Source organism: Alligator mississippiensis, chromosome 5 (genome assembly GCF_030867095.1).
Source record: "Alligator mississippiensis isolate rAllMis1 chromosome 5, rAllMis1, whole genome shotgun sequence".
NCBI lineage: Eukaryota > Metazoa > Chordata > Crocodylia > Alligatoridae > Alligator > Alligator mississippiensis.
Genome location: NC_081828.1, coordinates 37,772,646 through 37,788,057, shown reverse-complemented (window position 1 = coordinate 37,788,057; position 15,412 = coordinate 37,772,646). Strand labels below are relative to the sequence as shown.

Here is a 15,412-nt window from a genome sequence, read left to right as displayed (position 1 = left end):
AGGGGACGGAGGCGGCCGTTCCCATGGCAGCGCCGCACGCCCCGGCCCAGCCTGTGTGATGCTCGCGGGGAATCCCCCGCGGGCCCCGCCCCTCCCCTCTCCCCGCGGGCTGGAAGGGCCCGTGGACCACGTGGGCTCTGCGGTGTCCCTGTCATACGTGTCCGCGCAGCGTCGCGCCGGGTCACAGCATGCGCGGCCTCCTCCGCGGGGCCGCGTCCGGCCAACGCTGCCGAGAAGCAGTTATGATTCTTATACTTTACTTTATTATTTATTACTATTGTTATTACGTCCAACAAAGCGCCCTCAGCCCGAAATTGGCTCAAGCCCTCCCCTGGCTCGGACCGAGGGGACCAACCTGCACCTCCCCCACCCGCGCCTCACTTCACACCCCACCTCAAATCCCCGCGTCAAACAAAGCGGTTCCCTGCTGCCTCTTACACCGCTTCCCGTCTCCCCATCCCTGCCTCCCCGCCAGGGGCATCCCACACCCCACCCAGCTCTACCGCTCTCTCACAGGGCGGGCCGCGGCCATCGCAGAAACCCACTCAGCCTCCCGCACCCCACGCAGAAAACAAGAAACGAAGAGCATCAAGTAAACCTCCCGGTTCCCTCTCCCTCTGTTAAAGGACAACACCAAGCACCTGACAGTTGCTCCTCTGCAGGGCCCTGCACTGTGCGCGCGGGGGTGAGACAGACATTGGGTTCAAGACCAGGCTGTACACAAAACCACAGGTGGGTGTTAACAGAGAATGTAAAACCCCTGTGACAGCAAGAACAAATAAACTGCTTGGCCCATAAAGCAGTAAGGAAGCATCAGCAAAAATAGCTAACATTCACATTGCTTAATCAGACAAGCTGCTGTGTGTACTAGCACAACGTTACATCGCTTCGCACAGTGGACCCGTGCTTCCCTTTTCTGGACCCACCTCAATGACAAAGGTGCAGTGCCTGGTTGCCTGTACAGGACCAGCATCCTGAGCCCACTCCCAAAACACAGCTCCCTTTTAGCCCTACAGAATTTGTGGCCTGTTGGGCCTTGGTAGGTGATAACATTAGTTGCACTAGAAAAATGTTATAATCAGCGCTGTCTTGCCTTAAACCTAACAAATTCCATGGAGAAAAAAAAAATCTTGCGTGCACCAGACAGCAAAGGCAAGCCGAGGCCCTTTACAAAGTCCCTTCCTCCCAGATGACCACACTAACATAGGTTTGACCACCACCACGCCACAATAAAAACTAAAAAACTAAAAACTAAAATTAAACCTTTGTCTGACGGTCCTGTCCCCTGCAAGGAGAGGCCACAGGCCGCCACAAACATGCCCCCTTTCCCTTGTAGCACCATGCATATATGGCCCAAGAGACACAACAAAAGCCTCCAGGGCTGCTGGCTTCCTTGTGCTCTTGTTCTTTTTGAATTTTGGAGCATTTTGGGGCACAGTTGGGGCCACAACTGTCCCAGCTGCCCCAAAATTAAAAAAGAACAAAAAGGCTGTTTTGGCCCCACAAACTTCACTGTCCTCACAGACACTCTGAGTGCTCCGAATGAAGCATGGGTCCAAATCTGGGCCTTGGCATGGCATGCTGAACCCCAAAGGGGTTAATTAATTCCATCTTCACCCCATTCCTCCTAGGTCAGACGTGATTCCATGAGTTGTGGCAAGAAAGGGTAAACACCATACTCCACATGACAGCAGGTACAGACATGTTATTTGCAGGGAATATGGCCTCTGCTTGCCCAAGCAGATGCACATAAACCTGCCTAATACATTTTTTCTGTACATTCAGTACTGGGGGCACGCCCCACATTTGTGGTTGCCCTAGGCCTGCATAACAGTGAAACCGCTGACTTACATGCTTCTTGCTCTGATCACAAGTGACAGTATCCCCAGTGTGGTCCGGAAAGTCCACTCTCTGAGAGCTAGCTGTTATTTCAGGTGCACCCACTACCTCATATTACTTGGCATACACATTTTCTCTCCAGGCCAATTACCTCTCCAGTGAACTGGCCAACAGTAAACTGGTTAGCGGCATGCCTGAAGCAGTTTGGAGTAGCCAGTTTCCAGGTGACACCAGTCTGGGTTAGGGGTGCCAGACTCATTTGAGTGTCCTGGCAACGACTAGTTTGGACAAACTCTTCACACACAGGTCTGCTTTCTCATGTGGAAGTTCTGCGGCCACTTCTTGTCATCATGGATCTACATACCAAATTGATTTTATTCCATCATAATACTACATCAGAAGCACTTGTGTGTATATGGAGAATCTGCAGCAGTGACACCAAACTGCAGGCATCTTAACTAAAAGCTGTAAGATTATGCACTGGTTGTGTAGGAGGGCTATGAACACTTCAGAGAGTGGCCTGGGAAAGACAAAGTTCTCCCACAGTACATTGTGATCCAAACCCAAGTCACCAAATACCAAGACAGTAGAAATGTTGTTAAAGGCCCATAGAAACCATTGCACTGTACAGTCATCAGAGTAGCACCAGTGTAGATGTAGATGACTAGGGACAGCAATTCTCAATGAGGGTATTGCAGCATCCTAGGGTGCTTTGAGATACTTTCAGGAGTGCCATGAGATGCCATGCAATGTTAGCACTGTTAGGTGTGCAAATATGATTCACAGCATAAACCTAAAGATTACAAATAATCCAGTGTTAAATGCATTCTGACCTATTGTGGTCTTTCTGAGCTCTTTGCAATAGAAAAATTGCTCTATTTTTTTTCTGTACTAAAAATCAAGTGAAAACTAAGAGCTGACATTTTTCAAAATGTGCCTTGAGTCGAAAAGGTTGAAAACCACTGATGTAGGGTGTGCTTGGCTCTGGGATGTGGTGGCTTGCAGGCATGCTTGTCCTGAATCCAACATACAGACACAGGTAAACTTTGCAGTCTAGACATAACCCAAAATCTCCACTCTACCAAACTCAAAAAGTGTAATAGCAACAAAAAATACAGTAAGATGCATTTGACTACAGAATGGTGACATCTTATGGCTAGTTTAAAAAAGGACAAGATTGTAGAGGCATGATAGAAATCAGTGTACAGCAAGTCATGCATGTAAGAGCTGGGAAACCTCTGCAATGACAACAGCATTTATAGTGCCCTCTGTCGGACAAAGAAGCTTCTACAAGAGGAAGTTCAGTGAGCCAGGTCTCAGGAAAGATGGAAAAAGTCAATGTACTAAACAAAACGTTACACGTGTCTAACATTTTTATAAATTTCCCAGCTGTGTTTTAGTCTGCTTTGTGCACCATCACCAAAATTGCCAATTATGTTAAGAATCCCAAACTTTTGTTGTTGTAATGTACAGATGGGAAATACAGTCAAACGTTATAGACAAAAGATCTAGGGCCAGATGCTGTTTTCACTGAAGTTAAGGAGAGGCTTATTGCTTGGGAGTTGGATTGTATTCTTGACTCAAACAACCTAGTTAATAGAAGCTGAGAATGTTTGGTCATGGAAGGTGCTGAGCTACTTGTAAATGAGAAAGCTCTGATTTCAAAGGCACTGAAAGAGAATTAGAGGGATTGCTTTTCTACTAATCATTATACATTTCCATGCTAAAACTGTAATTTAACCTAATTCTAAAGTATATAGTTTTGGGGTTACAGAGTATATTTTGACAACATTTGATAGCACCTGCAGCAAATCTGGGGCTGCTTTTGAAATCCATGTGTAAACTGCAGCTGTTACAGAATGACACAACACAACTGGAGTCATGATCTGTGACCTGCCTATTGTCTAAGAAGTATCTTGCAAGCTCTTTGCATTTAAAGCACTAAGTACTACAGAAGAAGTTTATCTCAGAAAATATCTTCTGCTTTCTGTCCCCAGAGTTGGTTTCAATTTTCAGTCATCTGCATAAAAAGGACAGGAACCATTTTCCTCACCAACAACTAATGGCAATGCTCTTTTCCTTACCATAAAAAACTGAGGAACTGAAGGCTGGGGTGATTTGTTTTCTCTTTTAGTTAACAGTCAGGCAAGTGCTCATTTTAATAACTAATGGAGGAGCTATGTTTTGCTTCCCACCATTATCAGCAAATATTAAGCCACACCCTCTCCAATTATGTTCTTAATTATGTTTAGCCATATCTTGTTAAACATATTATAGACATAACAGTCAATGTATTATGCGTGTTTCTAAAAATAACTTCTGACGTTTGAGTGCTGCTGTTGTAGATGTAGCAAACAGATACTGCAAGGAGTCTGGAGAAATAGTTTAGGCTGGAAACTCCTGGGTTTTTTCTTTTATTTTTAATGAACCATTTTCTGATTAACAAAGACTTACAGATTTGCTAAAATAAAACCAGAAGAATATATTACACAAGATATGATGAAAGATTAAAAAGAAACTTCAGAAAAAAAGATAACAACTAGGCAGAGGCATGGCACAAAAGTACATGAGGCAGAGGACTCTTCATCTACCAGTTAGCTAAGGGTAAAGTGAATCTCCAACAAGTCTAGGGACCGTTTGTGAGGCGCAGAGGGGAACAACAGAATATCATGGAGAAGGCCATGTGTGCAACAAAAAATGCTAGGAAAACAGCTATTCTTCTTTCCTCAAATCAACAAAAGTCCCTCTGTGTAACCACCACTTGTCTGGTGTTTTGCACTATTCCATAGAATTCTGCCAGTTGGCCAAAGGCAGAGGTAATGAGCATCTGCTTTGTGGCATGTCCCCTACTAAGCCTAGCACCTTTAACCTCTGAACCTTATGATGTTTTTTGAAGCATTAATTCGTTTCACAGCTTCTACCCAAATAGGATTCTTCCTATACTTTCCACATGATTTTTGGAAAACAAATACAATATAATATAGTTGTAGCCTTAGCCCAGTGGTTCTCAACCAGCGGTGCCACCAGATCCTTTAAAGAGTGCCCAAAGGTGTGAGGAGATAAGTGAGATGTAAGGAGATAAGCATAAAAACACAGGTTTAGGCTTGTCCCTGCCTGGCCAATCCCCTATTCCCACTGCCTGGCCCCTCTGCAAGGAGGCAGGCACTGTAATATATAAATTAGTTTTGTACAGCCTTTTCTGTATGAACACTAGCCTGTCTCCCATCCTCAAGATTAATCCTTTACGTTCTCCACAACTGAAATTCTGTTCCACTACTTTTTTTAACCTTTCTATGTATTTTTGCGTGGGAGGTTGTTGATCAAAAACTAGTTCATGAATAAAAACAGCAGTTTTACAACTGTTAATTATTTTGCATGACTTTTAATACTCAATAATAAAATGCGAAAAGATGTTTTTCCTTTATCTCTGAAGCAGAATAGTGTGGAATCAGAAAAAATATATGCCTGAAACTTTGATTATTTTAGTTATAAGATGACATAACCGCTTTGTGTAGAATTGCTGGCTCTGTACAGTAGAACAGATAAGGGCAAGTGTTTGTTCTTTGTAACTCCTCTGCAACTGCTTTGCTCACCGTGGCCTTGAAGGTAGCAAAAAAAAAGTATATACAAAATTAATTTCCAGGTGCAAGGAGGTTTGTGAACTAACCTCGCCTCCCCCATTAGTTCCCATCCTGATTACAGCAAAGAAATAATGAAGTAATATTATAGCCGCTTTTCATGCTAATTTCACTATATGATCACATGAGTTGTAAGCAACTGTTAAAAAGTATATAAGCCTCCTGATTTTGCTCTTGTGGGGGGACCCCTTCCAAGTGCTTGGGAAATCCATGTCACTTTGGAACTCCCCCTACAGCTGTAGTTTCTTTTGAATAAAAGCTTCTGCTGAGCTGACCCAAAAGTATGCTGTGTGTATTTCCGCGACAATTCCTGGTGCCGTGACTCGGATCCAGAACACAGGCTGAGGAAGGAGGACCGCAGGCTGCCCCCCCCCCCCCCGAACCCCGAGGCGCCAAAATTGAGAGGTAAGAGACCTAATTCAAAATCTCTATTGGGGTTTCGGAGGAGGACTGCCAACTTGGCCGTGGTAACTGGATCTGAACCTTGTTAAAACAGGTCAGTCTGAACCTTACTGCTGGCTAAAATTTTCTGTCTGGTAAAGGATCCCATTTTGTGTCTGGTAACGTACGTTTTATTTAGGGAGAAACTATTTGAGGCACCTTCATCCAACAGTACATCGGGCTTGTAGTTAATTAACTAAGGCGGTGTGGGGTAGGAGGTCTGGCTGACTGAATAAATGTGCATGTGTGTGTATTTAGAAATATGAGCCACTGACCAGGACTGAGACTACGGTTGGGCTCAGCCGCCCCAATTCTGCCTGACAGGGCAGTTTTGAAAGCAAGGGGGCCCAACTGGAACCTCGTGACCCAGTGGACAGGGTGTCTGAGTGATTTTGTCTTTTCCAAACCCCTTGTCCCAGTAGCTTCTGCCGAAAGCAGGAGTGAAAGGATCCCTCTAGTGTTTCCCTCCCCATTTTCATTTTATGAGCCAGTGTCGGGTCAGAAGCCTTTTGTCTGGGCAGTGAAAAACTGTGGGGCAAGGCACTGAGCGGCCCGGACATCTTCAATAAGCCTCTCCTACGTCTCCCTGTGTGACTGAAAATGGGAACAAGTCAGTCTAAACAAGTTCCTGTCCCCTCTAAGGGGACTCCGGCGTACTTTATGTACACACACTATTCTCCTGAGACTTGCAAGTACCTGGATAAGTGGAACTGGTATACTAGGGATGATCCTGTGAAGCATTTTCCACAGGAAGGAACATTTGATCAGGATAAAATAGTGCACTTGAAAGGGGCATTAGAGTCCCATGGATCCAAAACACCACAAAATCAGTGGGACGCGTTCTTTTACTGGTATGATGAAATGTCCAAAAGGCGGACAGAATCTCAAACTAGGAGCCTAAAAGACTCTCAAGAAAAATTAAAACAGCAGTTAAAAGCTGTTCGGGAGAAATTGGCTGCTCCCCCAAATTACACGCTGGCCACCGCTCCGATGTATCCAGCATTGCCCGGGGCGCCCCCACCACTGAAGCCAACAGAGGATATCCTTGACCTTTGTTCGAACCCTGCTCTCCTGGGACTCCCACATCAGCAACAACCGGTTCAACATCAGGCTGCAGCCCAGGCTAGTGACCCATTAGCTGAAGCTCCTTCAGTAAATCCATCCACGGAGCTTAATAGTCCGGACTCATCCACCATATCTGCCACTCAATCATCACCAGTGTGGCAATTTACTCCTGGGTCACAACCCACCACAGGTATATTTAGAAGAATGGGAATAGGCATGGAAAGATCTCCCATCAATCTGAGATCCCGAACTGCACAAGTTTACCCCCTAAGACAAATGCCAGGCATTGGCACCGATGGACAAAATATAGTAACTGTGCATGCACCCTGGACTCCAGGTGATCTCTACAATTTAACTCAAAAGTTCCCAAAAATCAGGGAAGACCCAGAAAAATTTCAGACTGTTATAAATTGTTATAATCCAACATGGGCTGACATTAATCAGCTCATGCGATCGATTTTGCCCAAGGAAACTATGCTACGTCTGTATGCTGCCTGTACTTGGCCAGATCAAAACCCAGGGATTGGCCAAGACTTTATCAACAAGAGAAATGCTTTGGTTCAGGCAGTTCTCACAATTTGCCCAAAAAAGGCAGACTGGACCAAAATAAATACCTGTAAACAAAACAAAAATGAACACCCCAGTGACTATTTAGAACGCCTCAAATAGGCATTTGAACGATACTCAGGAATGGATAACCCAGTTGGAAATGCTAAACAAGCAATAGTGGCAGCATTCGTCCAGGGACTTAACCCTAAAATTGCTGAGAAAATTCAAACAGTAATTATTGGCTGGGAAACTAAAGATTTGACCGAAGTCCTTGCTGCGGCTAACCATTTTCATAACAAATTGGAACGGTCTAAAGACAATGCCGAGTTTAAGTTAATGGCCTTACAGATTTCTCAGTTGCAGGGTCCAGGTAGAAGAAGGGGACGAGGACGGGGAAGGGGAGGCCCGGGTAGATTCAGGGGAAGAGATAGATCCTTGAGCCCACAAAACCCAGGCTATGGGAACCAATGTCATTATTGCAAGCAAGAAGGACATTGAAAATCAGAATGCCCCAACCGCCCCGGCCAAGGACCCAGACCCCAGCCCCCACCTCCACTTCCTGTCAATTTTCCCAGTGTTGAATAGGACAGCCTGAGGGACAGTGACATCATTGTTCCTTTGCTTGCTACTGACCAATCTGGTCCGTTTGTTGAATGCCTTATTTCTGATAAACCTGTCTCCTGTCTTGTCGACACCGGAGCATCCCGCTCCACGCTAAAGGCTGCTGAGTTTCCTTTTCTACCTTATTCTCCTGAAACTGTAAATGCTGTCGGTATAGGCGGACAACCTATCCCACATCCCGTCTCTGAACCTGTCTCCATCTCTATTGGCCCTTTGTCTGAAAATCATGCCTTTCTTCTTAGCCCCTATGCACCTGTCAACCTTCTTGGTAAGGATTTGCTGTGTAAACTGGGATGCGTGATTTATTGTAGCCCAGATGGTGTTTACCTTGAGGTACCGGAACAGAGGGAAACTGAGCTTGTGGCTTTGCTAACCCAGGAGTACTCTGATCCTGACACTTCCTACTTGCAAGAGGAACTGTTGGCACGAGTACCTCCACAGCTGTGGTCCACACATGCGAATGAAGTGGGGCACATGCTGAGTGCTGAACCAGTGCGTATCATCCTGAACCCTGCCAAGCCACTTCCTCGTGTCCCACAGTACCCCATCTCAAAGGAAGCTGAGGAAGGGATCAAGCCTGTCGTTTCCTCACTCCTTGAGCAAGGGATTATTGTCCCAATACGCTCCCCTTGCAACACACCTATCCTACCTGTCAAAAAACCTGGTAAAGATACGTATCGCTTTGTGCAAGATCTTCGAGCTGTAAATGCCGCTGTTTTACCCTCTTTCCCTGTGGTCCCTAACCCTGCCACTATTCTTTCCTGTATCCCTTCAGATGCTACATATTTCACAGTAGTGGATCTTTGTTCTGCTTTTTTCTCTATCCCCGTTCGTAAGGATAGCCAGTATCTGTTTGCATTTACTTATCAGGGATTTCAATATACCTGGACAAGACTCCCTCAGGGATATACAGAGTCCCCAACCCTGTTTTCCCAGATCCTAAAAAAAGATTTGGATCCTATCATGTTCAAAGGGGAGTCCACCCTTGTTCAGTACGTTGATGATCTATTGTTAGCCTCACCCACTTTGGAGGCCTGTAAGCAAGATACTTTGACACTCCTCACAGCTTTAGCTCAGAAAGGCCACAAGGCCTCAAAATCTAAATTGCAGCTCTGCAAGTCTAAGGTACATTATTTAGGGCATGATATCTCAGCAGGAAAACGACACCTTTCCCCTAGTAGAGTTGAAGCTATCCTCAATATTCCCAAACCTATGACTAAAAAACAGATGAGGGGATTCTTAGGTGCAACGGGTTATTGTAGACAGTGGATCCTGGGTTATGCTGCTTTTGCAAAACCCTTGCAAGCATTCACTCATGATTCCACCCCGGAACCCCTCCCTTGGACTCCTGAAGCCGAACAAGCATTTGTGGCCCTTAAGCAAGCCCTCACTCTTACTCCCGCTCTTGGACTTCCTAATTATAAGAAACCCTTTACCTTGTTTTGTCATGAACGGGAAGGAATCGCTTTAGGAGTACTCACTCAGCTGCATGGTGAAAAGCATCGCCCAATTGCATATTACAGCTCTGCCCTTGATCCCGTAGCTGCGGGACTTCCTCCTTGCCTCCGTTCAGTTGCAGCTGCTGCCTTGTTGGTTGAAAAGGCAGATTCTCTAGTTTTGGGACACTCTTTAACCGTTGCAGTTCCATATGCTGTGATGGCCCTTCTGCTCAAGGGCAAAACTCAGCACATTTCCAATTCCCGTCTTACTAAATATGAGAAACTTCTACTGTCAGCTGCAAAAATAACCTTAAATCGCTGTTCAATTCTGAATCCTGCGTCACTTCTGCCTATTGCCTCTGATGGTGAGCCTCATGATTGCCTGTCTATCACAACTCAATTGTTAACCCCTCGAACTGACCTCAAGGACATTCCTATCCCGAACTCTGACCTTGTTTTGTTTGTTGATGGTTCCTGTCTTAGAAATGATGCAGGCAAATTAGTTGTGGGATATGCAGTATGCACTCAGTATGCTGTTTTGGAAGCCTATTCTTTACCCCAAGCTCGTTCTGCTCAAGTTGCTGAACTCATTGCTTTAACACGTGCTTGCATTCTTGCAAAAAATCAAACCACAACCATTTATACTGACTCTAAATATGCTTTTGGTGTTGTTCATGATTTTGGACAAATCTGGAAACAAAGAGGGTTCCTCACTTCATCAGGGACCCAAATCAGTCATGGTTGTTATATAAAAGCTCTCTTAGAAGCTGTTCAATTGCCTCTTGCTATTGCTATTGTTAAATGTAAAGCTCATGAGAAACTCTTTGATGATGTCACACGAGGAAATGATCTGGCAGACCGTTCTGCCAGAAATGCGGCCCTTTCTGGCCCACAGGCTCCTAACTGTGTTCTTGTTTGTTTTTCAGCAGACCAGTCTCCTTTGGCTAGCCTTTCAAGTCTGGCCCTTCTTCAAAATCAGGCCCCAAAAAAGGAAATAAATGACTGGCTGCGTGCAGGATGTTCACTGCACCCCGACTCTCTCTGGCGCTCCCCGGACGGCCGCCTGGTGGCGCCTAGAGAGCTTTTACCACATCTTGCTCATTTAACCCACTCTGTGGCCCATACGAGCAAAGGAGGAATGATTGCTACAGTACAAAGAAATTGGTTTGCTCCAAATTTTCCTTCCATGGCACAACAGTACTGTAGCTCCTGTCCCATCTGCTTAGCTCACAACATTAGGCAACGGGTAAAAACGACACCCGCAGCCCATCCCCCTCCATGGGGACCGTTTATAAATCTGCAAATTGATTTTGTGCAGCTACCTAAGTGCTGTTCTTATGAGTACATTCTTGTTATTATTGATGTGTTCTCTGGATGGGTGGAAGCCTACCCATGCGTACATGCTGATTCCATCACTGTAGCAAAGAAATTGCTCAAAGAATTCATCCCTAGATTTGGATTGCCCCTCACAATAGATAGTGACCGCAGCACCCATTTCACAGGACAGATAGTAAAAAACATCTGCCAAGCACTCAACATACAGCAACACCTACACTGTAGTTATCATCCACAATCAAGTGGTGCTGTAGAACATAAAAACTCTGACTTAAAAACATGCATTTTGAAGATTTGTGCTGAAACAGGCCTCAAATGGCCTGATGCACTGCCCATTGCTCTTACGCACATTAGGAACACTGTTAACAGAAAACATGGCCTAACCCCTTATAAAATACTCATGGCACGACCCATGAGGATGCCAGCTACACCACCTGTTGCCCCTCACCAAACAGACCTACAATTAACTGATAAAACTGTACTAAATTATTGCAAGACATTAATAAAGTATGCCAGGTCTGTTCATTCACAGGTCCAAGAAGCCTTACCTCAACCACCGGATGTTCCCTGTCACAACCTCGAACCAGGGGATTGGATCTACGTAAAGGTCTATCAACGGAAAAACGCACTTCAACCCAGATGGAAAGGACCTTTCCAGGTACTTCTGACCACTAATTCTGCTGTTCGTTGCCAAGGTCACCAAACGTGGACTCACGCCTCGCACTGCAAGAAGGTATCACCTCCATTGGACCCCGAAGCAGCTGTATTCCAACCAAGGTTGGGATCTTTCCCTGAGGCCAAGGACAAAGACCCTCAGGACCTCACTCAGGCAAGTGAGGAGCATCAGGGTGCAAGTGCTAGTAACCTCTCCCCTGAACCCAACACCTCAGCCCAGCCAGATTCATCAGTTGAAGAACGAAGATATCATCTTCGGCCTCGAAGAAAGTGAATGCTCCCATTCGGAAGATCACCACCTCAATCAAGACCAAGAGCCGACATTATCAGTCCTTTAGGTAACTTGAGCCCAGAGGATGAAAAAAGACTTTGGCTGCCATCCTGGGTTTGGCTGGTAGTGTTCTTTTTCTTACTGGTGCTGGTTATGTTTGTTGTTAAGATTCTTTGTCCCTCCTGTATCTAAAAATGGCACTGATATCCTTATATATCACACTTGGGTATCTCAGTATCACCCAAGGGGGGTGGGAAAAAAATTTGTATTTGCAGATCTCCCGTATGGTGGCTCAAGCTGAAAATAAAAGTGACTGCTGGATATGCTCTCACAGCCCAGCACACCTACACCAAGGAATCCCAATGATCGGAGTACCAATATCCCTCCAGCAATGGAAAACAATAAACGGCGGCTTCGTTAGACACTACTCGTTAGCTGCCCATCGGTCCGCTCCTAAAGAATGGAGGGCTGCCCCTGCTAACTGGATAATCTCCCCAAGAGTAGAGGCGCCTTTCTGTTACAGATCCAACAACACCGGAGCTTATAATAAAGCCACACCTGTAGGACACTACCCTCATTGCCTAACTACTCTAGATTATAGCCCTAATAGCACCAGTGGAATCCTGTTGGATAACATACCCTCTCTCAATTGTACAGGATTCATGGTCTACAACTTTTCTAAGGAACCTCATGTTGCTCTCATTGCAAACAGATCGGAATTTTACATTGACTCCAATTTTACTTCTTGTAATATATCTCGGTCCAGCAGAATAGCAGCTGAATGTGGTCCGTCCTATACGATGCATATCAATCAAAAGTGCCGGATATGGCACAACAACTGTCGAGATTTGAGTACCCTTTCTGCCCCAGGCCTTTACTGGCTCTGCGGAAACAGGGCTCATAAAATCTTGCCCTGGAATTGGGTAGGGGCATGCACTCTTGGACGTGTTATCCCTGGTTTCGAAATGCATAGTGCAATATATCTGGAACAAGTAAAAAATTTCAACCATCACATAAAAAGGGTGGTTAATCCCTTAGCTACCAGAAACACAGGGTTCCATCGATTTGTAAAAACCTTCATACCGTGGCTTGGAGTAAGAGAATTGGAACTAGCCATAATTAACATTTCAGCCACAATGAAAGCTATGGGAAATGCCACTGCGGATGCAATTCAGGCTCTGCAAAAAGAGATCTCCCAGATCTCACAAGTAACTATACAACACTGCATAGCCCTAGATTACCTATTGGTATCCCAGGGAAGAGTATGTGCCTTACTAAACTCCACCTGTTGTGTCTATGTCAATCAGGACATGCGAATTGAAACTGACATTCACAAAATCCGAAATCAGTTAAGGGTCTTACATCAAGTGGCCTCAAAAAATACTGACTGGGGTCTAGAATAAATGTGGTCTTGGCTAACCTCCTGGCTCCCAGATTTCGGGGCCCTTGGCAAGAAAATCCTGTATGGAATATTGTTTGATAGTTCTGATAATGTTCTATGTCTTAGTGCAACTGATCCTCTGCTGCGTGAAAGCCAGCAGGAGAAGCTTTAGCAAGGCAAAAAAACCCACAGCAGAGTCTAGAATAATGATGTTACAAAAGTGTGAGCAGATTGAAAGAAAACATGAAAGGCTGCATGATGAAATAGAGGGGCTCATGAGAATGGAAATTTAAGGCTAAAGTGAGACTAAATAGTCTCAAAGGGGGGGGCTGTGGAATCAGAAAAAAAATATGCCTGAAACTTTGATTATTTTAGTTATAAGATGACATAACCGCTTTGTGTAGAATTGCTGGCTCTGTACAGTAGAACAGATAAGGGCAAGTGTTTGTTCTTTGTAACTCCTCTGCAACTGCTTTGCTCGCCGTGGCCTTGAAGGTAGAAAAAAAAAAGTATATACAAATTTAATTTCCAGGTGCAAGGAGGTTTGTGAACTAACCTCGCCTCCCCCATTAGTTCCCATCCTGATTACAGCAAAGAAATAATGAAGTAATATTATAGCCGCTTTTCATGCTAATTTCACTATATGATCACATGAGTTGTAAGCAACTGTTAAAAAGTATATAAGCCTCCTGATTTTGCTCTTGGGGGGGACCCCTCCAAGTGCTTGGGAAATCCATGTCACTTTGGAACTCCCCCTACAGCTGTAGTTTCTTTTGAATAAAAGCTTCTGCTGACCTGACCCAAAAGTATGCTGCGTGTGTTTCCACAACAATAGCTTTTCAAAACTGCTTAACAAGGGAACTTACAGGAAGCCAAAAGCCTGGAGGGTGCCAAGCAGGTACTGGTGGTCGACCTGGTCAAAGGCCTTTTCCTGGTCCGGAGAGACCAGGCCAACATCCAGGTCGAAAATCTCTGCAGCCTCAAGCAGGTCGCGCAGCAGGAACTGGTTGTCGTGGATGGTCCTGCCCAGCACCCAGTAGCTGTGCTCGGGCCTGATGACAGAGGCAATGATGATGCAGAGCCAGTTCGCCAGCACCTTTGCCAAGATCTTATAGTTGGTGCACAGACGTCCCTCTAGGACAGCTGTCTGCTTCACTGGGTCCCTGCAGCCATTGGTATTTAGCAAAGCAATTGTAGTAGCCATGAACAGGAGAATAGAGAGGAAGGATAGGCAGGGTATAGGTGGGAGAGCAGGTGACAGAACACAGCAAGGCCACAGAGACAAGGGAAGGCCTATTGTGCCCTACTCTACTCTGTGGACCCACCCCGGCCCCACACCTCCCTCAGCTGGGTCACCAGCTTCTCAAGATGGAAGGCATATTGACGTGTGCCCGGATCCTGGTGCATAAGCCTCGCCGCATCACTGGTGGCGTGGGCAAACTGCATGGAGTCCGGGCACCACTGACAGATACTCTCCACTACGTTCCTCTGGCACTTGGTCTGCTCCAAGAGGTCAAAGAGGCCTCTGCAGCTGGAGGCCACCCGGAGGGGTTCTCCAGCAGGAGCTGGATGTTCCCGACCGAGAACTGGCAGGGCCTCACCCTGGGAGGGGACCTACCAGTGAGACCAGTGAACATGCCCTCGATGGCCAGGCTCCCTAGCAGGCCTTCTTCAGCATCAGGGTAGAGGAATGTCTCTGTGAGATCAATCCTCTTCCGCTTCAGGGGGCAAATGTTGTCCCACTGCCAGGGCCGCTTGCAGTGCGTGGAAGGCAGGCACTGCATCTCCTCAGCATTGGCCTCGGTGGGCAGAGGAGTGGGTGGGGGGTGACAGGCCCCTCTGCCATCTCCTGTGCCTGACGCTGGAGAGGCAGGCACTCCATCTCCTGCCCCGCCGCTCACGAGTCCCACCAACTGGGATGGGCGTGAGGGGTTGCCTGACTCCTCCAGTGACCCTGTGCCACTGGGACATCTGCAGTCATGGCCTGAGGTGGCGGGGTCATGGGGGCAGGCTCCTTGGCTATGTTCCTCCCAGCACTGGCAGAGGCAGGCCCTAAAGGGGCTTGGGCTCCTTGGGAAGCTCCCTTATGCCTCTTGTTCTTGGCATTCTTAGGAGTAGGGGTAGGTGGCACCTCCCCCGAAGGGGATGGGCCAGGCTG

At 46.2% G+C, this 15,412-nt stretch overlaps 1 protein-coding gene across 1 annotated transcript; it reads left to right on the top strand.

Moving 5' to 3' along the window:
* Positions 1-10,842: 10,842 nt before the first annotated feature.
* Positions 10,843-13,935, top strand: LOC132250773 (uncharacterized). The gene is made up of 2 exons (XM_059728077.1): positions 10,843-11,534; positions 11,623-13,935. The coding sequence occupies exon 2, from the start codon at positions 12,068-12,070 to the stop codon at positions 13,274-13,276; it is 1,209 nt and encodes a 402-aa protein (XP_059584060.1). The 5' UTR covers positions 10,843-11,534; positions 11,623-12,067; the 3' UTR covers positions 13,277-13,935.
* Positions 13,936-15,412: the final 1,477 nt, after the last annotated feature.

What these genes read in the sequence shown, in the direction of transcription:
- LOC132250773 (XM_059728077.1), top strand. Translation starts at nt 12,068, where the DNA reads ATGGCACTGATATCCTTATATATCACACTTGGGTATCTCAGTATCACC.